At 44.2% G+C, this 24,707-nt stretch overlaps 1 protein-coding gene across 7 annotated transcripts in view; it reads left to right on the forward strand.

Annotated features, from left to right (window-relative positions):
* PTPRG (protein tyrosine phosphatase receptor type G) overlaps positions 1-24,707 on the forward strand; it is a 558,127-nt gene that overhangs the window by 290,634 nt on the left and 242,786 nt on the right. For all 7 annotated transcript variants that reach the window (XM_081183960.1, XM_081183964.1, XM_081183962.1 and 4 more), the window contains exons 3-4: positions 4,208-4,387; positions 21,506-21,654. In XM_081183960.1, the coding sequence (XP_081040086.1) occupies positions 4,208-4,387; positions 21,506-21,654 (329 nt within the window). The remainder of the gene's footprint in view (positions 1-4,207; positions 4,388-21,505; positions 21,655-24,707) is intronic.

Below are 24,707 nucleotides of genomic sequence, written 5' to 3' on the forward strand. Positions count from 1 at the left end.
GCCAGTGATCACTTTAACAGCATGCTTAAGTTGTACTTCCATGGTGGTATTTTTTTCCTTTTTTTTATTAAATTCTTGCAAACTACATCAGCCAAAACATACAGACATTTAAAAGGTAAAAATAAAGAAATAGAAAAAATTGAAAAGAGAAAGAATAGAAAATAGATATCAGATTAACACATATTAACATAAAAGAAACAAACTTACAGACGTTACACATTGAGGCATCCTGTACTTGAGCTGTTGTCATATCAACCTTTTATTTTTTTCCTTTTTTTTGTACTTCCATGGTGGCACTTTAATGTTGCTGCTGTTGCTGTATCGATGCCACTCCATAGAACTTCCCAAAATGCAAAATGTTGGTATCAAAAGTGAAGACATTTGATTCTCTCATACTATTTGAAACCGCATGTTCATGGATATATTGCCAGAGTCACTGTCAGTCAAAATTTTTTGTAAACTGATAGGAACATCTGAATTTTTAAACAGACCCAAAAAAATGGCATTGCTGTTTCAGTGGGGGTTCTCTCCACCCCCCAGTAAATGGTACTGAGTATCTTTATGGTGTGACAGATCTGGCAGATACGTGGTAGATTATCTCAGCGGCCCAGATGGAGCGTCTGCCGCTTTATCAAGCAAAATGGTTGGACAGTTGCAAAGTTATGTGAAAGAAGGCTGCCATTTTACCATCCTGTTCTGCCAAACTAGCAACTGTACATCCCCAGCTCTTGGCTTCCTCTAGACAGAGCCTTAAGGCCTGGTTGTCTGTAGATGCGCATTCGTGCAGCAGCGCTGCCAAATCGAAACTTCAAAAATGAGAGGAATTACCGGACTGTGGTGTCCTCTATTGCTGAGCCTGCAGGGTGATGTGGAATTAGGCATGACCCTACAGCTGCAACCAAGCCACCTCCTGACAGCCTCCAGCTAGTTTTGATTGAGTTGTCCTTACTGGTACTGCCATCTGGGTTCTAAGCAGCAGCACAATAAACCCATCTCCAAATGACACAGAGCGAGAACCAAAGGAGAAATAACTTGCAGTTCTTTTGTAGGGATGTTCAGGAGGCTTAGTGAGTATGAAATATGTTGCCGTTTTAGTCCAATTTTGTGATCCCGATTTATATTACTCCGATCTGTACTGCTAAGGACAGGCTCCCACTCACATTCACACTGGTTTGGCTTCCCCTAATGTAATAATTGTTCTTTAACTGTAGTGGTTGGCATAAAACGATAGGGCCATTTTGCCAATGCTACCGTTGTAAGCTGTTGATGAATGTACAAGTGATTGAGTTATCCTGCTTCTACTGAGATCAGCATAAAAGGAGGAGAGAGAGTGGTCATCAGAACACCATGGTATTTAGAGCGACGTTGTTTGTGCAATCGTGCAAGTTAAATGGGAAAGAAATGCAGTTTCTGGCACTGCTTCCATTGGCAAATCTATGATCCACATTAGAAAGCTCGTGAGAAGTAAAAGATACCCAGTCACTTGGGAAATGAAGAGCTGCTATTGTGTATAAAGAAATGTTCAATAGAAGAACCATTCTATATAAATACAAACAGATAATTAGAAAGATAATGGAAATGAAGAAAATTCAAGTGTCTGGGTGGTAATGCTACTTTTAAAATTTATATATTTAATCTACAAGTTTTGGGGGAAAATATTTGACTAGGATGTCTAAAAAAAGCTCCTCAAAGGTTTATATTAGCTTTAATTAGATCTAGACAGAATTCATTATTTTTAATGGCTTTTCATCAGTGAGCTGAAGTCATTATTTGAAATGTACAGTAGCAAGTAGCAAAACAAGCTAATTTGGGGGGGGGGGGCTTCTATTTAAAGTCAGCCTATGTATTAAAGAAGCTATTATTAAACTACAGTTAGAAAGATGATTTTATCTGAACTATATGAACACTGGAGTTGAAGGTCTAAGCAAGGATTTTTCCCTCTCCTCCATATGGAGGGAAGCAGTATTTTTTTAAAAAGGAAAGAAAAACAGAAAAACAAAAGTTTGAAAAGAGTTTACAGAGGACTTGGAAAAGAACAGCCTTGGTATATTAGGCCAATGGTTCATTGAGTGAGCCCGCTGCCTCCAGCCGCTAACTGTGTGCTAGACCAGCCTATATTGAGGACGTGATCTGGAAACACATTTTTTTGAAGCATAGCATGGGGACTAACAGAAGGACAACAAAAATGGATTTCACTGGCCGTTACGGTCGCTAAGAGACTTAATGCTTCGAGCCTGGAAGGATAAATACTCACCAACTATTACTCAATGGTCTGAAGTCCTTAGTGCCCTTGTTATATTTGAACATATTCTCTATAAACACCAACTTCATTTGGATACCTATCTGGACTATATCAATCTGTATGTGTAAATTAAGGTGGATGCATTGATGCTTATAGTATTCATAATGTGAGCTGACAGTGTGAGCAGTGGGATGTTTGAAATTCATTTCTCCTGCTGCTTTTTAAATGCTTTATTATTTTCCCATTCCCAGCTCCATGTCAGCAGAATGAGTTGATGGCTCCACCCCTTGATTTAAGGCAGGAGCAGAACCACTTTATTATTAAGGTTTTATTACTTTATCTATTACTTAACTTATAAACTGCCTTTAAGAGCGCAATTGCCCACCCAAGGCAGTGTACAAAATTCCACAAACATATAATAATATACAGAACCTTCAGTTTAAAGCCACTTTACACATACCCTTAACATTGAGCAATAGCAATGACCATTCATTAAATGGGTTGAAATAAAAATGTTTAAAAGATTTCTCATGATATTGACAAAGATGGAAACACACTGGTTTCCTGGGGGTGTTTTAATGCTTTTCTTTTTAAAAAAAATAATAATTATCGGAGTGATATTTACATACCTTCCAAGTGTCCCAATTTTCCAGGGACAGTCCTGGAATTACAGAAGCCATCCTGGTTTCTGATTTGATCCTGGAATGTCATGATTTCCTTTTTCCCTCCCTTCCATGTCTCAGAGAACAATTAAAAGTGGTGTGTGTGCGTATGTGTGTGTGTGTGTGTGTGTGTGCTGTTTTTAACATTTTGAATACCCACTATTAATTTTCAAGAGCAAATGATTGGCAGTGTCATCCTGTGTACTTTCTCAAGTGTCTAATGCTGAAGAAATTTTATATATAGATAGATAGATAGATGATAGATAGATAGATAGATAGATAGATAGATAGATAGATAGATAGATAGATAGATAGAGTGTGTAGAATGGCAATCGTACTTTGATGTAGGGAATAGGCAATCAATACCTGCAAGCTAGAAAAAGCATTCTATTTCCTCCCCTAATGATATAGGGCTGTTGTTGTTTGGCAAGACAACGGGGTTTGGAGCATGAGACACTTAAAAAAAGAATTAATTTGAAATCTGTAGCAGAAGATCAGTTTCAATTAAAACTTCACTTGAGTGTTCATGGACAGAAAAGCTAGCCGTTAGCTCTAAACCTTCTAGCACTTAGCAGTGAATACATGGATTCCATTGCAACCAAATGTCTTGATTACAAACTTAATAAAATATCTATCTTTATGGCTGTTATATAGTTTTGAAACAACAACAAACATTTAAAATTAAAATGAAGTCCCAAGTATTTCCCCCCCCCTTATTTTTGACTCTTGATGGCGGGGGGTGGGGGTGGATTCAACATAGTGCTGAGGAGATTGCTCTGTCAGTGCAAACATTTATGCATTTATGATTGAAAGGTTTTCCCTCTCCCGTGTGTTATTCTTGGGGTTATCCAGACAAACCCCCAAGTCAGTTGAGGGGGCATGCAGAGGGAGGAGAGATGGAAAGCCCCATTGCACCAGCAGATATCCCTATGTGGACTTCTGCTTGCTGGACTAGTTAGTTGATTCCGCCCCTTAATATTTGTTAGCTGTAACAAAATGTCTGCTCATCAGTTGGATTTGTAAATGGCTTTTGGTTCTGATCTCCATCAGTAGGCGTATTTTTGGCTTTCTGTGGGATAAAAGTTTTAAACTAATTAAGAAGTGGTGGTGGAATGTTCTTAGAAGTGAAATTCCAATAATGATGCAAAGTATATTAACAGCTGGAGAATACCTTTGTAAATACGGTGATAATTTATGTTGTGGGTGGGGCACAGGGGAACTAACTGAAGTGTTCATTTCATAACTCAACTTTACCATCTTGGCTGAGCCGTCACTACAAAGTGTTCTTCCTCTTTTGAAACAGGTGCATATGGTCCTGAGCACTGGGTCACTTCAAACGTGGATTGTGGAAGAACTCAGCAGTCTCCCATAGATATCGTAGATCATCAGGCACATGTTGGAGAAGAATATCAAGAAATACACCTGGTTGGTTTTGATAATGAATCCTCTAACAAGACATGGATGAAAAATACCGGGAAAACTGGTGAGAACTGCATGATTACTTTCTATGGTTGCTTATTTGCATTTTCGTTCATAGTTAATTATAAAGGCCATAATTATATGGCCGACCATTCATCCACATGGCTAAGAACTGCATGGAGAATGAACGTGTGGCTATGCCTGCTGGCCCCACTCCATCAGCTTTGCCTTACTGGGCTTGACCCCCATCACCATTCACACATTGGGGAAAGGACATGTACCGGGCGAATCCCGTGCTGTGTGTTTGTGTGTGTGTTACGCATGATGTGGAAGAAGAAGAAGAGGAGTTTGGACTTTATACCCCACCTTTCACTCCCCTTAAGGAGTCTCAAAGCAGCCAACAATCTCCTTTTCCCTTCCTCCCCCACAACAAACACTCTGTGAGGTGAGTGAGGCTGAGAGACTTCAGAGAAGTGTGACTAGCCCAAGGTCACCCAGCAGCTGCACGTGGAGGAGCGGGGAATCGAACCTGGTTCACCAGATTATGAGTCCACCTCTCTTAATCTCTACACCATACTGGCTCCCTATGGGAGCATTAGGAACCCTATGGAAGGCTCTCTTTTTACAGATGTTTCCCTCCAACAAAGGGATGGGGTCAGCAAGTGTGGCTCTACTGTCTTGCTCTATGCAGTTCTAAATTGCAGGAGTGAACATCGGAATAGGAGTTATGAAGTTCTCCTTTTATTGTTTTTCTCTAGTTGATTCTCAATGTGATGCCCAATCTCTACTGTAAATATATCCCTAGTTAGGTTGCTGATCTTTATATCATATAAGGACCTGGGGGAAAGACTATGCAACCCAATATCAAAGAGTGTAAGACAATGAAAAGACCAAAGATGTTCTGAAAGTTGGGGGTGGTTGTCAAAATAACTGTCTATAGTTGTGAAATCTTAAGGGATTTAAAAAACCAAAAACAGGCAGAGATAATATTCCTGTGTTTTTTAAAGATAGCATTGTTATTGCTTGCTTCTTTCATTGTTATATTCATAGGTTTTCATCATAATGCTCCAGTCGCACTCAGTTTCCTGTGCTGTCAGGTGTAAAACCTTTAATACAAGATGCTTCTGGCCTTGTTAGTGACCCACAAGGGGCTTAAGCCATGTGGCAAAATACTCTTGTGTCGCCCATACTATTGCCTGGAGAAAGCAGTGGCTTTTAGGAATACAGAGATAGGTTGGTCAAACAATTTAAAAAATCACTATCCTGAGTTAGTATTTTTTTTAAACAGAGGTTTTATGTTTATTTATTATTAAAGCTACTCTTAAATGGCTAAATCTGAAAAAAAGATTTTCACTTTAGATGCAACAGCTGCTTAGTTGTTTATACTAAAAACTGCAGTGAAATCCCATACCTGTCTCTGCAGAAATAAGTCCCATTGTGATAAATGAGGTTTACTCCCAGGTGGGTGGATGCTGGATAACATACCCCATTGAACTCAGCAGTAGGCTCAGTAGACAGGTATAGAATTGCACCATTAAGCACACGGAACCAAAGTATACTTTGTAGGAATTGTATACACTGAATTGCAGTGAAAGGGATAAAACTTTAATGTGGGTCGTTAAATCTTTTTTTTTTAAATTTCGTTCTACTTTATTGATTACTGCTAAATATACTTGTGAAAAGAGAAAAGCTTTAGTTGTTAAAATAAATATCTCATTTTTTCATGATAAAATTCAAGGTCACTTACCATTCTGCCTATTTAACAGAAGACCAACGAAGTAAGTTTCATGAGAGAAGAATTATGTATAGGGAAAAAGTTGTAAGTAGAAGGGTGTGGCTGATACAGAAATAAATAACTGGAAGACAGTATGGACTCCTTATCAATGGAAGCTTTTTCTCCAGTCCCAAAACATTCAGCATTCTGTGGCCACTGATATGCTCAGTTCTCATTGGGCAGTTTTTGAAGTCTTAGCCCCCCCAACCCCCCCCCCAAGCCTCCTGGTACTAATGTGTGTGCATTAGTTCTGTATTAGAATATAGGATATGCATGTGTCGTCGTCCCTCCGTTGCCCCCACTTTCATTCCTCATAACTATGTTGTGTGAATAGAACTATGTGGAACAATTCTCTTTGGGTCTGTTCGTAAGCAAGTTCTGCTGAGTTCAGTGAAACTTTCCCCTATGTATTTGCGCATAAGATTATAGCTGTAGATTTCCACGCCTAAGGTCTGTAATGCTTTAGATCTTTTTGCTTGCACTTCCGGTCTCCAAGCAAAGCCCTGAGCTTCCTTTCCATACAGAGCTTGTAGGCTCAAAATGTTTGCATGCTCCCCACCCCCGCTTTTGTAATTACAGAAACTGCTATTTGGACGTAGTGTGTGCTTCTAAATATTTATAGAAACTTCTGCATTAATAAAAATCCAACTAAATAGTTTACTGCTATGTGCCAGAGGAGTTTGCATCTGTATTGGCTAGAGTCCTTTTTTGCAGCAAAATTTTCTGCAGTGGAATTTTAATAGGCAGTCCAACATCCATTTATACAAGGGTGAGAGGGCAAAGAGAATATTTACTGAAGCCACATGGGGCTTTCTGGAATCCCAAGGCATCAAGAAATGTGAGAACTGAGCTAAGGAAGGTGCTTACCCTTATTGAGTGTTTCAGGTAGTGCAGGACTGTGGTCAATGGAAAGATGCAGCAGGTTTTTCTTAGCTCCTAAGCAATGTGAAATGAAGTCCATGTCCCTGCTGTGTGCATTGAGCAATACTAGCTTGGACATAACTGGCATGTTTTACTTATTTCACTCCCCTCCTCACATTGATCTGGTGGTTCAGTGATTTCACTGCAGCAGTACCAAGTTGGCACTTTGATTTTATTTTTAACTTGTCCGCACTGCCTTTTGAATCATAAAAGAGTTGGAACAGACCACAAGGGTCATCTAGTCCAACCCACCATGGGGCTTGAACCCGTGACCTTGAGATTAAAAGCAGGGGTAGGCAACCTAAGGCCTAGGGGGTGGATGCTGCCCAGTTTCCTTCTAAATCCGCCCCGCGGACGGTCCAGGAATCATCATGTTTTTACATGAGTAGAATGTGTCCTTTTATTTTAAATATATCTCTGGGTTATTTGTGGGGCCTGCCTGGTGTTTTTACATGAGTACAACGTGTGCTTTTATTTAAAATGCATCTCTGGGTTATTTGTGGGGCATAGGAATTCATTCATTCCCCCCCAAAAAAAAATATAGTCTGGCCCACCACATGGTCTGAGGGACGGTGGACCGCCCCATGGCTGAAAAAGGTTGCTGATCCCTGGCTTAGGGCCTTGTCAGGGAACTGACATCGGAGAAACGGGAGGTGGAAGGGCTCACAGAGGCTGGGAGTGAGTCAGCAGCGAAAGCAGGGACCAGCAGGGGGAGAGAGGGTACTCTGGAGGAGGATCTCATGAATGCTGAGAGAGACGCAGCAGCCAAAGCAGGAACTAGCAGGGAAGAGGGAGGGATGAGGGACACGTCCAGCGAGAACAGCGGGGAGGTGTCAGAAGCTCCCATAGGGAGACCCATGCTTCGCCGGAAGCTGCCACGTCGTGAGTCCAGGAGACGCGTTTCCGTTAAGGAGCTTCTATGCTGGAAGCGCTTCCGCAGACAGCCACTGTCAGACTCTACGAGTGATTAGAGCAGACATGTTTGAGGAGCTCTGTCACACACAGAGGTTTGTGGAGCCGCACAAACTCTGAGGGAGCACGATTTTACGCACAAGCAGCTAATCATCCCATCACAGCAGTCTGACAGTCTCTGTACGCTGCCTGTGCAGGAGAAAGCATCATGAGCGACCCAGCCGGAACCGGAGGAGCAGGGGTTGGAGCTGGTCCAAGCTTGGAAGAAAGATACCGAGCGTTGGAAGTCCAACTTGCGCTGCAGACGGCGAGGCTTGAGGAGAGAAGGGCTCAGGATGCAGACAAGAAGGGGAGAGCCACCCAGTTCCCCAGAAAGGTACCAGGATTGGTGCAGAAGTTTGGGGGGGACCCCAAGGACTACCATGCCTTTAGGACAGAGATGCAATATGCCCTTAATGTGCAGTTTGATGAGTTCCCTGATGAGGAATCGCGAGTGGCTTTCGTGATTGGGCATCTTGAGAGGGGCGCGCGGGACTGGGTTAGACCCCTGATGGCAACGCACAATGACGTCTTAAAGGACACTATGAAGTTCTTTCGTGCAATGGATATCATGTTTTCCAGCGATATTGAGGAAGGGGTGGTGCGCAGACAGTTAATGGCTTGCAAGCAGGGAAGCCGATCTGTCCGTGAGTACTGGACTGAGTTTACCATGCTGGTTCACAGATTGGGGTGGGATTTATCGGCGGCACCCATTCAGATGCTATTTGAAGAAGGTCTTTCTTCGGCTGTGAAAGACGAACTGTCCCGGAGCCCCAGGGCGGTGTCTATGGATCAGCTGACCAAATCTGCGCTGACCATAGGAGCGCGCCAGGAGGCAAGAGCCTTGGAGAGGCGGGAAGGGAGAGGGGAACGTTGGAAGGAGTTCCGCATTCCAGACATTCCTGAGCCAGCTTTCCTGCCGGCAGAGCCGATGGAAATCGGAACAGCGCGCGCGCAGTTTCAAAGCCCAGTGAGGGGGCTAAGAAGGAGGGAAAGGGCGCCCGGAAATGCTATCTCTGCCAACAGCCAGGCCACTTTGCCAGAGTCTGCCCCCAGAGGAAGGAATGGCAAGGGATGGTGGGAGCTGTTGAGGGAGGAGAGCAGGGAGAAACGGAGCAGGTAAAAGCCAACGCCTGGTTGCCACAGTCGGGGCACTGCAGCCAGGCCAAAGAGCAGTGAAAGTGCCCGTGCCAGAAGCTCCTCAACCTGCTCTAGTGATTGAAGTGTCGCTAGAGCTGCAAAATGGACACCCCCTAAAAATAAAGGCGCTGTTGGACTCAGGCAGCTCCTGCAATTTTATGAGCAAGGAGTTTGCTGCTGAACACCAGATACAGACGATCCCTTTAAGCAACCCCCTGCAGGTGACCACGATCGATGGCAGGGAGCTGTTGGGAGGAGGAGTCAGCTTGCAGACCGTCCCAATGATAATGAGGGTGGCAAGGCACACAGAACTGATAGCGTTTAATGTGGCCACATTGGGAGGCGCTCCCATTATTTTGGGAATGAGCTGGCTAGCGCTACATGATCCGCTGGTGGGCTGGCATCAAAGAGTGGTTTCCTTTGGTTCAGCACATTGCTTAGAACACTGCAAAGGGGAAAAGGGTTCAGCAGGGGCCCAAGCCACCCTAGCAGGGACTGAAGTAATGGAGAAGGTGAAGGTACCACCCCAGTATGCAGATCTCAGCGACGTGTTCAGCGAGAAGGAAGCTGACCAACTACCCCCGCATAGGCCCTTTGATTGCCAGATCAATTTACTCCCTGGAGCACAGCTTCCTGTAGGCAAGTTGTATGCCATGTCAGACAGAGAAATGCAGGAGTTGCGGGAGTTCATTGACAAGAACCTGAAGAGAGGCTTCATCAGAGAGTCCAAAGCAGCGGGGGGTAGCCCAGTGTTTTTTGTGGATAAAAAGCACACGGACAAGCCGAGACTTGTATGTGATTTCAGGCGGTTAAATGCAGTGACAGAACCAGTGGCTTTCCCTATGCCCAGGATTGATGATATTTTGACCAGGGTGCGGAAGGGAAAGATTTTTACAAAGCTGGATCTAAGGGGGGCGTACAACCTGATACGTATAAGGAAAGGGGATGAATGGAAAACCACCATGTTCACCCCTTTGGGGGCATTTGAATATCTCGTTATGCCTTTTGGATTACAAGCAGGCTCAGCGTGCTTTCAATCGTTTATGAACCACGTACTGGGTCCTTTGCTCTACAAGAATTGCGTGGCCTTCCTAGATGATGTGTTGGTGTATTCGGAGAATGAGGAGCAACATGTGAGAGACGTCAGAGAAGTGTTGAGCAGGCTGCAAGCCAACAGGCTGTGGGTGAAACTGGAGAAGTGTCAGTTTCATACCAAGGAGGTGGAATTCCTGGGGTACCTCCTGTCAGACAAGGGATTGGCCATGGATCCCGGCAAGGTTCAGGCAGTGCTGGAATGGAAAACACCCAAAACCAAGAAGGATGTGCAGAGGTTCCTAGGGTTTGGAAACTTTTATCGTAAGTTCATCCGAAACTTCGCCCACCTGACGGCGCCCATTACGGACTGTCTCAGCAGTAAAAAGAAGTTTGTTTGGACTGCGGAGGCGGAGCGAGCGTTTGAGGAACTGAAAAGGGCCTTCGCCTCTGAAGGACAACTTCTGCATGTGGATTTACAAAAAAAGCTGAGGGTCGAAACAGACGCATCTGACAGAGCCATAGGGGCGGTGCTTCTTTTTCTGCAGCCAGGGAAGGAGGAGTCAGAGTGGCGACCGTGTGCCTTCTTTTCGCGAAAGCTGAACAAATCCGAGAGGAACTACACGGTGTACGACCGGGAACTTCTTGCCATTCATGAGGCTTTCCGGAGATGGAGGCACCTGCTAATTGGTGCACAACATAAGGTGCAAGTGTGCACGGACCATAAGAATCTAGAGTATTGGAGAACTGCGCGAGTGCTCAACCAACGGCAGTTGAGATGGGCCCAGGAGTTCTCCAAATTTAACTTTGAGATTTGTTACGTGCCAGGCCCAGAGAACGTTAGGGCGGACGCTCTCTCACGCAAACCTGAATATTTGGAGGGGGAGGGAGCACCCGAAGAAAGACATGTCATTCCAGAGGACCGTTGGGTGTGTGGGGCGGCATTGGTGGGGCAAAGGGAATTGGTAGAGGGAACGGTGCATGATGAATACGCCCAGGACAAACTCAGGGGTCTCAGGAGGGAGGGAGACAAACCCGGGAGTTTTGAGGAGAGAAACGGGGCGTTGTACTACAAGGGAGCGTTATATATACCTGAAGGTGAATTGAGGGAGAAGGTACTCAAGCAACTGCACGATAGCCCCACAGCAGGGCATTTTGGGCAACACAAAACCATGTGGCTGGTTACCAGGGAATTTTGGTGGCCCAAGGTCAGGGAAGATGTGCGGGAGTATGTGAGAGGGTGTGACCAATGCCAACGAGCCAAGGGGGAGAGGCGGGCACCGGCAGGTTTATTAGAACCACTACCCACACCTGAAAGACCATGGGAAACAGTGGCAATAGATTTCATGACTGATCTGCCAAGGTCCAGAGGGAAAACAGCCATCATGGTTGTGGTAGACCTGTTAACCAAAATGGCCCACTTTATAGCCTGCTCACATGCGGTCACAGCAGAAGAAACCGCTAAATTGTTTGTAGAAAATGTGTTTAGGTTGCATGGCGCCCACTTGAGGGTGGTTTCAGACCGAGGGAAACAATTTACTTCCAGGTTCTGGAGGAAGCTCATGAGCTTACTGCATGTAGAGGTTAATTTCTCAACTGCCCGACATCCAGAAACCAACGGGCAGGCGGAAAGAGCTAATGGTGTCCTCCAGCAATATTTGAGGTGTTATGTGAATGACAGAGAGAATGATTGGGTGGAAAAGCTGGCGTTGGCAGAATTTGCCTACAACAATGCAGAGAACGTGTCCACGGGGATGAGCCCCTTTTTGGCTAATCATGGGTGCCATCCCCGAGCCTTCCCAGGGGGGGAAGGGGAGAACTGGAGCGTTCCAGCTGCAGAACAGTTCGTTGAAGAAATGGAAGCGATCCATCGCCAGCTCCAACTTAACTTAAACAGGGCTAAGGAGGAATATAAGAGGCAGGCAGACAAAAACAGAAGGGAAGGTGAAAGCATTAGGGTGGGGGACCAGGTGTGGCTGTCAACCCAAGGGTTACCTTTCAAAGGGGGTTGTAAGAAGTTAAGACCCAAAAGGCTGGGCCCATTTGAAGTCACGCAGCAGGTCAACCCAGTGGCTTTCAGACTCCGGTTACCGAACCACATGAAGCTGCACCCAGTTTTCCACAGGTCGTTGCTGTCACCGTATAAAGGGGACAGAGAAGGGAGGGTCAATAGGGGACCAGCAATGGAGGAGAAGGAACAGAGCTACCATGTAGCGGAGATTCTCGATTCCAGGTGGAAGGGAGATCAAGTAGAGTATTTGGTAATGTGGGAAGGGGAGCCGGAGTCGGAAAACACCTGGGTCATGGCAGAGGAGGTAGATGACGAGGTTTTAATAGAAACTTTTCATCAGAGATTCCCACGTAAACCTCAGCCAGTGGCGAGGTTCCGGAGGGAATACTTTGCCACCACCGACGAAGAAGAAGAGTTGGAGGGGTTCTTTGATTCCGAGGAGGAGGAGGATTCAGCGAGCCGGAACGAAGACCGATGGAGGGAAATGTTCGAGACGTCTGAAGATGAAGAGGATTCTTTTCGGGGTTTTAACTCCTCACCGCCCAGAGGAGAGAGTATGGGCGGGGGGGGAAGGGGGCCCTGGAGGGGAGGTGGATGTCAGGGAACTGACATCGGAGGAACGGGAGGTGGAAGGGCTCACAGAGGCTGGGAGTGAGTCAGCAGCGAAAGCAGGGACCAGCAGGGGGAGAGAGGGTACTCTGGAGGAGGATCTCATGAATGCTGAGAGAGACGCAGCAGCCAAAGCAGGAACTAGCAGGGAAGAGGGAGGGATGAGGGACACGTCCAGCGAGAACAGCGGGGAGGTGTCAGAAGCTCCCATAGGGAGACCCATGCTTCGCCGGAAGCTGCCACGTCGTGAGTCCAGGAGACGCGTTTCCGTTAAGGAGCTTCTATGCTGGAAGCGCTTCCGCAGACAGCCACTGTCAGACTCTACGAGTGATTAGAGCAGACATGTTTGAGGAGCTCTGTCACACACAGAGGTTTGTGGAGCCGCACAAACTCTGAGGGAGCACGATTTTACGCACAAGCAGCTAATCATCCCATCACAGGCCTCGTCAAACCTAAATCCGGCCCTGATCAGGAGGTGAGATGAGGAGGTTGGTGCAGTGTTAATGCTCCAGCAGGAGCACCAGATTGGCTCCACTGGTGCGTTTGCACCTCACCAGCCTAACTTCTCCTGGCGAGCAACAGCAACATTACCACAGGTCCAGTGAGCTGTAGCACAGCAACATGCCATTTGCTGCTGCATTTCAACAATGTAATTATGTGCTTCTCCTTGCCAGAGGATAAGGGCTTGGATCTGATGTATGGCTTGGATGGGAATACAGCCATAATAGAACTCTAAATTAAAACTACTAATAATGAAGGTGCACTGGAGTAAGATTGCTTATTATGTTGTTACCCTAAACGTATTTACTTTGAAATAAGTTCAAATGAAATCAGTGGGACTCAGTTCCATATGCAGGCATCCAGACTTGGGGGTTATGGTATGACAAAAGAGGTAGAACTTTAAGATAGTAATGTTAGCATGGATAGAAAAAGAAGGTCTTAAAAAATATTGGCAGGCTTTGCCCAGACACATAAAAAACTGGAACAAATCTCCTTTCTAAGGTGGTAGGTTGATGAAGTTTGAAAATTCTAGGTTTGAAAGGTTGTCATGTAAACATGTTTAAATAGGGAGTTCCAAAGCCTGGTAAAATTTCCATACAATAACAACAACAAGAAGAAAAATAACTTCAACGGGGGAAAGGAGACATGGATTCTCATTTCTAAGCTTAGTATAAGGGGGGGCTCATGGCTAAGTGCCTTCAAGTGTGGGGGCCCGACATCAGTGTCCCCTCCATAGTGGTTAAGAGCAGCAACAGGACCATCTTCAGCAAATGCCTATGAACCACCCACCTTTTTTATCCTCCACAACCACAGAGCATTGTGGGACCATCAAAACAGCTGTTTTCCAACTGTCCACTGATGCTGTCCTGTAAATCAAAGCATGAGGACACGTAAGGGAGGGAAGGCCTGGTACAGGGTGGGTGTCCCCAGGTGGCCTTGTAGTCACTCAAGAAGGTTGGGTGCTGACACCAGCTCTGCTTTTTTCCAGACCCTCTAAGGCAGGGGTCAGCAAACTTTTTTCAGCAGGAGTCCGGTCCACTGTCCCTCAGACCTTGTGGGGGGCTGGACTATATTTTGAGGGGGGGGAGAACAAATTCCTATGCCCCACAAATAACCCAGAGATGCATTTTAAATAAAAGGACACATTCTACTCATGTAAAAACACCCTGATTCCCGGATCGTCCGCGGGCCAGGTTTAGAAGGCAATTGGACCGGATCTGGCCCCTGGGCCTAAGTTTGCCTACCCATGCCCTAAGCTACTGAAGGTAATGGGGCCCTTTATATGTCCAGCTGTCCTTTGTCAACAACAAATTGTTGCTGTTTTCTGTGTTGAATATATGCTGCAGTGGTGCCTCAGTTACAAACGCCTCAGGTTACAAACGCTTCAGGTTACAAACTCGGCTAATCTGGAAGAGTTACCTCAGGTTGAGAACTTTGCTCCAGGGTGAGAACGGAAATCGTGTGCCAGCGGCACAGCGGCAACAAGAGGCCCTATTAGCAAAAGCACGCCTCTAGTTAAGAACAGTTTCAGGTTAAGAACGGACCTCCGAAACAAATTTAGTTCGTAACTAGAGGTACCACTGTATATGGTAATTTTTGGATGTAATAGGTATCTAAAGCCATTTGCTCCTGTTTCTGTATGTAGGTTTTATTTTATTTGTTTTTTATCTTATATTTTGGAAATGTACATCCAGGGTTTTTTTTCTTTACATTTTTTGGGGGCCCCCAAGAGAGTGGGCCCCTAAGCTATAGCTTGTTTAGCTTATATGTAAATCCGGCACTGCTCCTGATAAGTTCCAGCAATGCAGCTGACCAGCAGTCACATGAGCGACCACGCCATCTGTGACTGTTTAAATGACCATAGTACAAATAAGGTTTAATAGTAATAATTAAAGCTATCTTTCTAGCTTTGATATCGGAAACATTTCCTGATTATATACTTACAAAGCTTTGTGGTTTTCTTCACTAACTAAAGAATGAAATGTGAGGAGGTAAAATACATGCCAAATGCTTCCATGGACTGGTTGTAGGCTCACTCTACATATCACAGGCATGGAAGCTTAGTGCTTTGGCAAGAATCCACTCGCTTTACAGCTAAGCGGAAACAATGTTTAAATACTTTTATTTTTCCCTTTCATAAGGAAATACCTACGGTCTTTGCCGTGTTTGCAACAGCCAGCATGTTTTATAGGTCATCATTTTTAAAGTATAAAAGTTTTGAGGTTATTTTAAAAGATATCAGTGGTGAAATCTTGACAAAATTAACTAGGATTCAGAATTCAAGCCTTTCTTGCTGGGGGTGAGATTTCGATTGAATTATGGATATGCAAATTTGCAGCTTAAATTTTAGATATTAACTATCAAGTCAGATTTTTTTATATTCAATGTTTTGTTAAATAGAGAGAGTGTGTGTAAACTTTACAAATTTTCTTATGTCCATTTTATTTTACTAATTATTGTAAACTATATATCCCACAGGGATGCGGGTGGCACTGTGGGTAAAACCTCAGTGCCTAGGGCTTGCCGATCGCATGGTCGGCGGTTCGAATCCCCGTGGCGGGGTGCGCTCCCGTCTTTCGGTCCCAGCTCCTGCCCACCTAGCAGTTTGAAAGCACCCTTAAGTGCAAGTAGATAAATAGGTACCGCTTTATAGCAGGAAGGTAAACGGCGTTTCCATGTGCTGCGCTGGTGCCGGCTCGCCAGAGCAGCTTCGTCACGCTGGCCACGTGACCCGGAAGTGTCTTCGGACAGCGCTGGCCCCTGGCCTCTTAAGTGAGATGGGTGCACAACCCTAGAGTCGGACACAACTGGCCTGTACAGGCAGGGGTACCTTTACCTTTACTATATATCCCACACTCTTCAGCTAAAGGAAACTCACATTGCAGCTTATGTAAGAACAGTACCAGGGCAGTAGTTGCCTTTGGACGTCACACCAAACCATAGTTTAGTGTGATGCAAACGAGCCCAGGTAAGACCTGACACACACACACATCAAAAGGATACATAGTGCATGGATATTCGGTAGTAGATCATAACCATAGCTGCTCCAGAAGAGTTCCATGACCTTAAAACTGTTGGGAAAGAATTACTGCAAAAGGGAGAGGTAGGTTTGTGTGTGCATGCCTGTGTTTTTTTGAGATCTTGCACAGCCTAGTAAGAGACACTGTAAAATGAACAATTAGATGAACATTTCAGATTGTACATCCTCCTAATTATCCTTTTAATTATTAATCCAAAGCAAGTAAAATGACCCCTGACAGAGCCATAAATGATTTAGATACCATCAAATATTTATACAATGCAGCTGAATCCCGCCGTGCATTGTAACAGATTCACGGGAGCCTGCTTTCTTGTGGGACAGCCCATAAAACATGTCACCTTTTAAAAAAACCTCTTTAGCTGCCTTCCCTGTTGCACAAACCATCGTGCTTGTACAAATTCCCCCTCCTGATTTTTCACCTAATGTTGGTGCCACACATTCCTTTTTTTAAAAAAAAGTATGTTGCATCAATCCTGACCCATTCCCAGATTATGTATTTCATAGAATGATGGCATTGGAGTGGACCCTGTAGATCATCTCATCCAAGGCAGAGGAACCTTTGGCCCTCTGGATGTTGCTTCTGAGCTACAGCTCTCACCAGGCCCAGCAAGCATGGCCAATGACCAGTAATGGTGGGAGTTTGTAGTTTGGCAACATCTAGAGGACCACTGGTTCTCCACACCTGATCTAGTTCAACCCCCTGCTCTGTGCAGAAAATCCAGAGTTTGAGCTTCCCCAGCAGGTAGTCTCTCTAGGCTTGAAGACATCCAGAAAGGAAAGCTCTTGGAAATTGGTTCAGCTACATAATCCATTTGGCGGACCGTTCTGTTATTTATTGTTATTATTTATTTTAATATGAAAATTTATACATTGCTTTTTCATTTAAAAAATGTTTAAGCGGTGAACAAGAAATCTGAAGACCATTATGAAAAAGACAATGCTGAACAACATGCAGCATTCCTTTGTCTACCAGGCAAAACTAACAATGGTTAGCAAAAGCCTTGTTGAATAGAGAGGTATTGGGCAGTCTCTGAGACAGAACATACAGTTGAAGGCGCCGCTGCAAGCGCAATGAAATCAGTTTTGCTCGTAGTTATATGCCTGCCACGTGGCACCACCAAGATTTTTTTTTATAAAAAAAAATACATTTCATTCCTTTGCTATACACCGTGAGATATCTTTCTGTTGTTACACATAGAAACGTCCCTGAAAGTGACATTGAGGAGAATTGTTTACCCATTGCTAATCTAAAAACCCATGGCTGTTAAGGCACAATGGGGTGGTTAAAGCTGGAAGCTTTACTGGTTACTAATAGTAATAATAGTTTGTTAGTGCATCAAAGGGAATGCCAGCACTAAACAAAATGTCAGCACTAGCCTGAGATATAACCACTGCAAATGAACAGCCCATGGTCTTCCTGGAGGTGTATCAACGAGCTGCTGCTGCCACCCATTGGAAGTTCAATATCCCTGGGGGCCAAAAAGCCTTTTTGGACATTGTTTGTCACTGGAGGTTCTTACATCTGAGAAAGTTCTACATAGGTAAACCTTCCTGTGTCTCTCCCTCTCCACTCACCTTTACTCAGATAACAACAAATGAACCCACCAGTTAGGATAGTCCCAAAACTTGGTATGGGTGCATTCATTTTATTGGGGCTGACGCAAGTGCTGGGTTGCGTCCTTTCAGCACATCGCCACTGCACCTTGCAAATGGACTGGTGGATTAAGTTTGTAAAGAGAAACCGTGTATGTGTGGGTGAGAGAGATAGAAAATGTGTGTTTGTGTGGTTTTGTGCAATCATTTTATTCCTAAAGCCCTTGGCCAATGCATACTCTCAGGCACGTATATTTGTTGATCATGCAGCTGGAAAGCTCAAATATAGGAAAAGATCCCTTTGAATTAAGAGTGGTGGAGTTTCATGCAAAGTGCCCTTTGATATAGCCAAGCAGGCTCCAGCTTTTTATCTCCGCTTGTTAATGCAGCTAGCTGCTATTAATGAAAATTGACTCGTTCACTGGAGAGATAAAACCATGTGAAAATCATGTTTGCAAACGGATGAAATAGACTCATTTTGCACTGTAGCCCAGATGCAGGAATGCACTTTGAGCTCCTTAGTAGTCCTGCTCTTAGCCAACATACCTGCTTGCTAAGTTCTACTTTTTGCAACACTGGCGGGACAAGGCATAGGAGTCATAACAACAAATGATTGACCTGGGATTTCTGTGTTGCATGAATCTATGCATCTGCTTGCAACTGTAATTTCTAATCTGCCCCTGCTCACAGCCCTTGTAAAGAATTACCTAAATATGGCATTTCCGTGTGCTGCTCTGGTTCTCCAGAAGTGGCTTAGTCCTGCTGGCCACATGACCCGGAAGCTGTACGCTGGCTCCCTCGGCCAGTAAAGTGAGATGAGCGCCACAACCCCAGAGTCATCTACGACTGGACCTAATGGTCAGGGGTCCCTTTACCTTTACCTTTTAAGACACTCTTGGATCCTTTTCTGGCTGAATAGCAGGGTGAAAAACACACTTGATTAATTAATTGCTAGTATAGATTCTATAGATTCTACCCTCTGGAAACCAAGTATTGAAGCAAACACAGAGATTGACTCTGAAACCCAAGGCTTTTTTTCAGCTGGAACTTACTGGAACTCAGTTCTGGCACCTCTCAGGTGGGCACTGTTGCCATTATAAGAGAACAAGGGAGGTGTTCATGGTGAGTTCCGGCACCTCTTTTTCTAGAAAAATAGCACTGCTGAAATCCCAGGGAGAAGGTCTGGCTAAGCACTGTGGGACTTCTGAGGAAATAAGCATAGGATTCTGCGACACATCTCTTAGCATAAGGAACTTCAGCAACAGCTGGATCCTATGGGTGTGTGTTCAGAAATAACACCTGGGTCCTGCAACAAAACATTGCAGTGTGAATTGCTTCCTGTTCGGGTTTCCAGTCAGCCGCCCATGCCATCTTCCAGGACACTCCATTCCATCCCCTTCCAGCAGTCAGTAAGCATTTTGTGGTCACTGAGCACACCTAGTCCTCATTGGGCTGTTTTGCTTTGTTTGATGCTTCCCTCTTTAATGTTTTCTGGTTAACCAGAACCAAGAGTAGTTAAGCTTGAGGATTTCTAATGCTGAAATGTTCCTAGTGATGTTGGGTACTTTTTAAATGATAAGAATGTAATATACAGTCAAGATAATTTTAATAAATAACAATGTAATATACAGTCAAATTTTAACGCAGCATAGACTGGCTACTAGTCATGACAGTTGTATATTTATCCAGCATTGGAGGGAGGTATACCTCTGAGTATCAGGTGTTGGGTAACACAAGTGGGAGAGAGTACTGTTATGCTTATGTCCTGCTTGCAGGCTTTCCATGGGCTTCTGGTTAGCCAGTGTGAGAGCAGGATAGTGGACTTGACAGCCCTGACCTAGTAGGGCTTTTGAACATCAGCTTCATCAAATAAGGTGATGCCAGATAATCAGATATTATTTCTGGACCATTTGGATTTCATTACTGTTCCACTTGGTACAGTACTAGTGACCATGCAGTCTAGAAAATACAGGCACAAAAAGCAAATTTTTTGGTTGCAGGAGTTTAGCTTCACTCCCATATTTATGCAGCTCCCTCCCAACCCGCCAAGTTGAGGGATAACCAGGGCTGGCGCAAGACATTTTGGCACCTGAGGCAAACCACAAAATGGCATCCTCCTGCCTGCCAGGGAAGAAGTGGGAAGTAAAAGTCCACATCAGGAACAAGGTGGAGTGGGAAGCTTATTCTAGAAATGGAGGCACCTTGTGGATTTAGAACGCTGGGCAACCAGGATTCTAAATCACATGGGAAACCTACCTGTATAGGACATGCTCCCTGCTTCACATGTCATACCCCAGCTCCAAAGGGGAAGGAGCAGCCCAGATGACTATAGGAGGGGGACTAAACTGTAGTCCCTTTTACCAGCCTTGCCCGCTTCACGTGAGTAACACCAGAAGGCTTGTAAGATGAGTAATTATATGACTAGCTCCAGGGGAAGAAAGTGTTGAAGGGTTGTGATAAACACTAAATTTTCACACTAAAGGAAGAGAATTTGTTAGGGTTCTTCAGCAGCAATAATGAGATGTGTATATATTGATTTTCCACTTTGATTAAATATGTGGATGAAATCTGCCAGTGGTGCCAACCTAGGAGGCGTTATCAATAGATATCTGTATTGAACAGTTATATGGGTGGCACTAAATGACCTAACATACTGGAGTTACAGAAATGCCATTTTGTCGAATATCATTGAGCATAAGGTCATGGATCTGCGGTTTAATAAAAACTTTGATATCTGTTGAGGTCTTGAGAAGGAAAGTCTCATTGAAAGCTCTGCCATGTAGCTCCTTGAAAGCCAAGTACAGTTTTGGAAGGCATCAGATGAGGTTATGAGGTGTTCAGTAGAAATGCAGAAATACTTGCAATCTTTTATTTCATTGATTTTCTTTTTTAAAATATTTAAACAGTTTAATAAAAGGAAGAAAAGAAATTGTGTTAAGTGGTATCCATAAAACAATATAAAATTATCATAGATAATGCACAGATAAAATCAGCAGATATTAAAAACAAGTATGCATAACTAAATTATGTGCCTGGATAGGCTTACTGAAATAAGTAGGTTTTTAGCAAGTGTCTGAAAGCCTACCTAATGCAAATAATCAGGGAGTTCCAAATCTGTGATTACATAAGTAAAATAAGCATAATATGCTAATTACCTATACTTTATAAGAAACTGCACACCTGAGCCTTTAAGCCTGAATTCTTGATAGTGTGTTTATTTGGCTGCATATTCAAGTCTGAAGTGGTCAGTGGCATGCCACTGACCACAACCTCAATGTGTTCAAAGCTCCCATTTTCATGGAGCCTACATGTGAAAACACTTGTTTTGAAAACATGTTTTCTAGGGGCCTGGTTGAACATAGGAGACCCTTCAGCTCTTTGGACCCATGTGTTTAGGCTGCTTACTAACATTACCCTATGAATGAATTGGGGCCAGAACCTGCAGCTGTGACCTCTATGAGTTCCCTCCATGCATTCATCTGTACCCCAAAGAATTCCTGAACCAGGGACATAGTTGCCATGTAAACAACTGCAGACGTATGGTTGACATCAATGGCAGAAGTGTTTTCAATTTTGTTCTCTCCTTTCCCCCCTTTTCTTCTACTTTCAGTTGCTATCCTCTTAAAGGATGATTATTTCATCAGTGGTGCTGGGCTACCAGGCAGATTTAAAGCTGAGAAAGTTGAGTTTCACTGGGGTCAAAGCAATGGATCAGCCGGCTCGGAGCACAGCATCAACGGAAGGAGATTCCCAGTTGAGGTTGGTTGAAAGCAAGTGCACTTGCATTTTAATGAAAAGTGTATTGTTTTAATATGAGACTTGTCAGAAGTGGAATTTGCAGATTGTATTAACTTGCTCTTTTTCCCATGAGTTTCCTTCTGGTGTTTTGCTGTTGCATTTTCACTGAAGGTTTCATTTGCTGTTCTGAAGTTACAATTTAAAATAAACAGGAGATATATGGGATTATTTGGTCGGCAGTTGACTCAAAGTCTTATGCCCAGCATAGTGGCTGCTCCACAGCTGATGCCTACATATACTAATAGTAGGGAACCTCTGACCCATGAGCTTCAGCCCTCAAGGCTTTCTTTTCTTCTTCTTCTTTTTTTGCTAAGCCACTTCTATCTGTCCTAAAGGTTGATATGCAACAAGTGGCATTTGCAGCAGCGCATGCTCAGATTTCATCAAGCCATTTGGGTTTCTTGTATATTTGTCTTTGCAATTTATAAGTGTGTGTGCACATACATGTATGTTTGTGTGCATGTGTTTGTATCTGAGCAGAACCTGGAATATGCAGAAACTACTATGTTGCTTGTGGGAGGCCCCATTTTGCCAAACTTATAGGTACAGTGCCACTAAATTCTCTATTGATGATGCTGATGATGGTTTCAGCAAGTTTTAGCGCCTGTTTTTTGTGTCAGAGAGCACCAGGCAGCACTCATTTTCTACCTAGACTAGAATTACAACCCTGTGATTTTCCCTCTTTTGTCATATTTGTGTAACAAGCCTGATACTGTATTCAAGTTGAGCTTTTAGGCCCTCAACTTTCTAAGGTACTGAGAGATGATTACTGAGCCACATTTTTCCTTTGCTTGACAGTATATTCTTTGAGGGAATGGTTTTGCATAAGCAGAGAGCATCATTGATGGTTTGTCATGAAACACTGACATTTGGGTTTGCTTAGATAATTAGCAGAATCACTGGTGTGGGTTGACTTGCTCACAATTATGTATTCCTCTTGAAAACTTGATGCGTTAATGATGTTTTCTCTTCTTTTTGAACTAGGATTATATGTTCCTTTTGAAAACGGGAGGGATTCTGTTCAGTTCAGTAATTTTAAGAAAGGTATACTCTGGCAGTCCTCCGGGGGGGGGGGGTGAGGAGAACCCATTCACAGGCTTCTCTCCTTGCTGCTCTCCTTCCGCACAGCTAGGAAGCAAACATGTCACTTATGCGAGGATTAATTGTCAAAGTGCATTACATAAGCAAGTATGTGAGATTAAAGAAAAAACAGTACCTAGCATACATAAAGGTAAAGGGACCCCTGACCATTAGGTCCAGTCGTGACCGACTCTGGGGTTGCGGCACTCATCTCGCTTTACTGGCTCAGGGAGCCGGCATACAGCTTCCGGATCATGTGGCCAGCATGACTAAGCCGCTTCTGGCGAACCGGAGCAGCGCACAGAAACGCCATTTACCTTCCCGCTGGAGCGGTACCTATTTATATACTTGCATTTTGTGCTTTCGAACTGCTGGGTTGGCAAGAGACCTTGCATATATAGTTAAGGTAAAACAGCTACATGGATAGAGAAAAATAGTTTCATTTCACCATCCAAGAAATGAAACCTTTTGAGAACAACTCTTTAAGAAGTGTGTGCTTTGCTCTTTAGGCTGCTCCCCCAACACCTCCCAGAGCCAGCCCCCCCCCCCAACGCATTATGTAGAAGAGCTGCCTTTGTGTACTTCCAGCATTTTTGCCTAATTGTATTTCAGCTTGCAGGGACTTGTTGCAGCGCTAATTACCTGACAGTGAAAACTCCCTGCCAAATAGGGTCTTGCCTCATGCTAGGGGCTGCATTTCTAGGAAACCCATAAAAGAAAACAAGAGCAGCAGTGATGACTTGCTGATCTGTGGTGGCCCATAGACACAGGTCAAACATTTGTGAAGTGCCCACAAGTACTTTGTCCTCCAGGTTTGGCACCGTTCTGCTGCCAGAGCACTTGGAAGCAAAATGTGATCTGAACCTAATTGAGAAACCAGATGTGGACGGTATGCAGTGTGCATTAGTTCCAACGATTGCCCCACTGGGGGATGCAGACAAATCTGCTTCATCCGCAGAGTTTGTTCTGTAAACACGGAGTTTGTATGTGCATTTGCTGGAAAACAAAATGCTTGTTGTTAAGGCTGTTTGTGGAGGGTTGGGGGAGAGCTCACAGAATAACAAAACTAATTGGAAATGTCAGATGTAAGACAGAACCTTATTGTTTGACCATGTTGTTTGTATTTTTATTATCACAGCTAATGTGTCAGATGGTAAGGCAGTGTGAGTTAATTGGTTTCCTTCATTGGAGCCCATCTGGATCATATTTTTGTGAGTGATTTATATGTTAAATTAGGGGATAGGATATACAAGAACATCCTTTTCATTACGTTCTCTAAAGAGAAATTGGATCAAAGGCAGTGCATTTATCTGACTGTTGTTACCCTTCTTTTAAAAAAATTAAAGCGTCAGTCTCATACACATGTTTGATTATGCTTTGTTTTCAGAAGGAAAGGGATTTCAGCAAAAAAGTTAACACCCTTCCTTCCAGTCCTATTCCTCTGTAGAATCAAGAGCAACATCCTTTTTCGAACAGATGAGCAGCCAAATTGTGTGTGTGGGGGGGGGTGTTTCCGAAATGCTACAGACAACTTCCCTTTTGCAATACCCTCCCTAACCTTTTCCTGAAGTCTGCCTTGGTGTCTAGCTCCAGATCCTTGCATCTTCTCACTCCACCTTCCCCACCCCACCACAAGTTCAGTAAAAGATGAAGAACTATTGCCAGGGCTGGCCTAAGACACTTTGGCACCTGAGGTGAACCACAGAATGGTGCTTCCCTGCTGCCAGGGTAGAAGGGTTGAGTCAAGCTCTACATAAAGAACCAGGGCAGGGGAGTGAAGATCTAAATCAGGAACAGAGGGGTGGGGATTCAACCTTGATGGTTGAAGTGGGAATCAGAAGCCATTGTGAGTGTACCACAGCTGTTGCTATCATGGTGGCGGTGGCAGCAGCAGGCAATGTATTCCTTGGAGGCTAGATCTGCTGCCGCAGTGG

This window comes from Podarcis bocagei, assembly GCF_964188305.1.
Source record: "Podarcis bocagei genome assembly, chromosome: 2".
NCBI classification, from domain to species: Eukaryota; Metazoa; Chordata; class Lepidosauria; order Squamata; family Lacertidae; genus Podarcis; species Podarcis bocagei.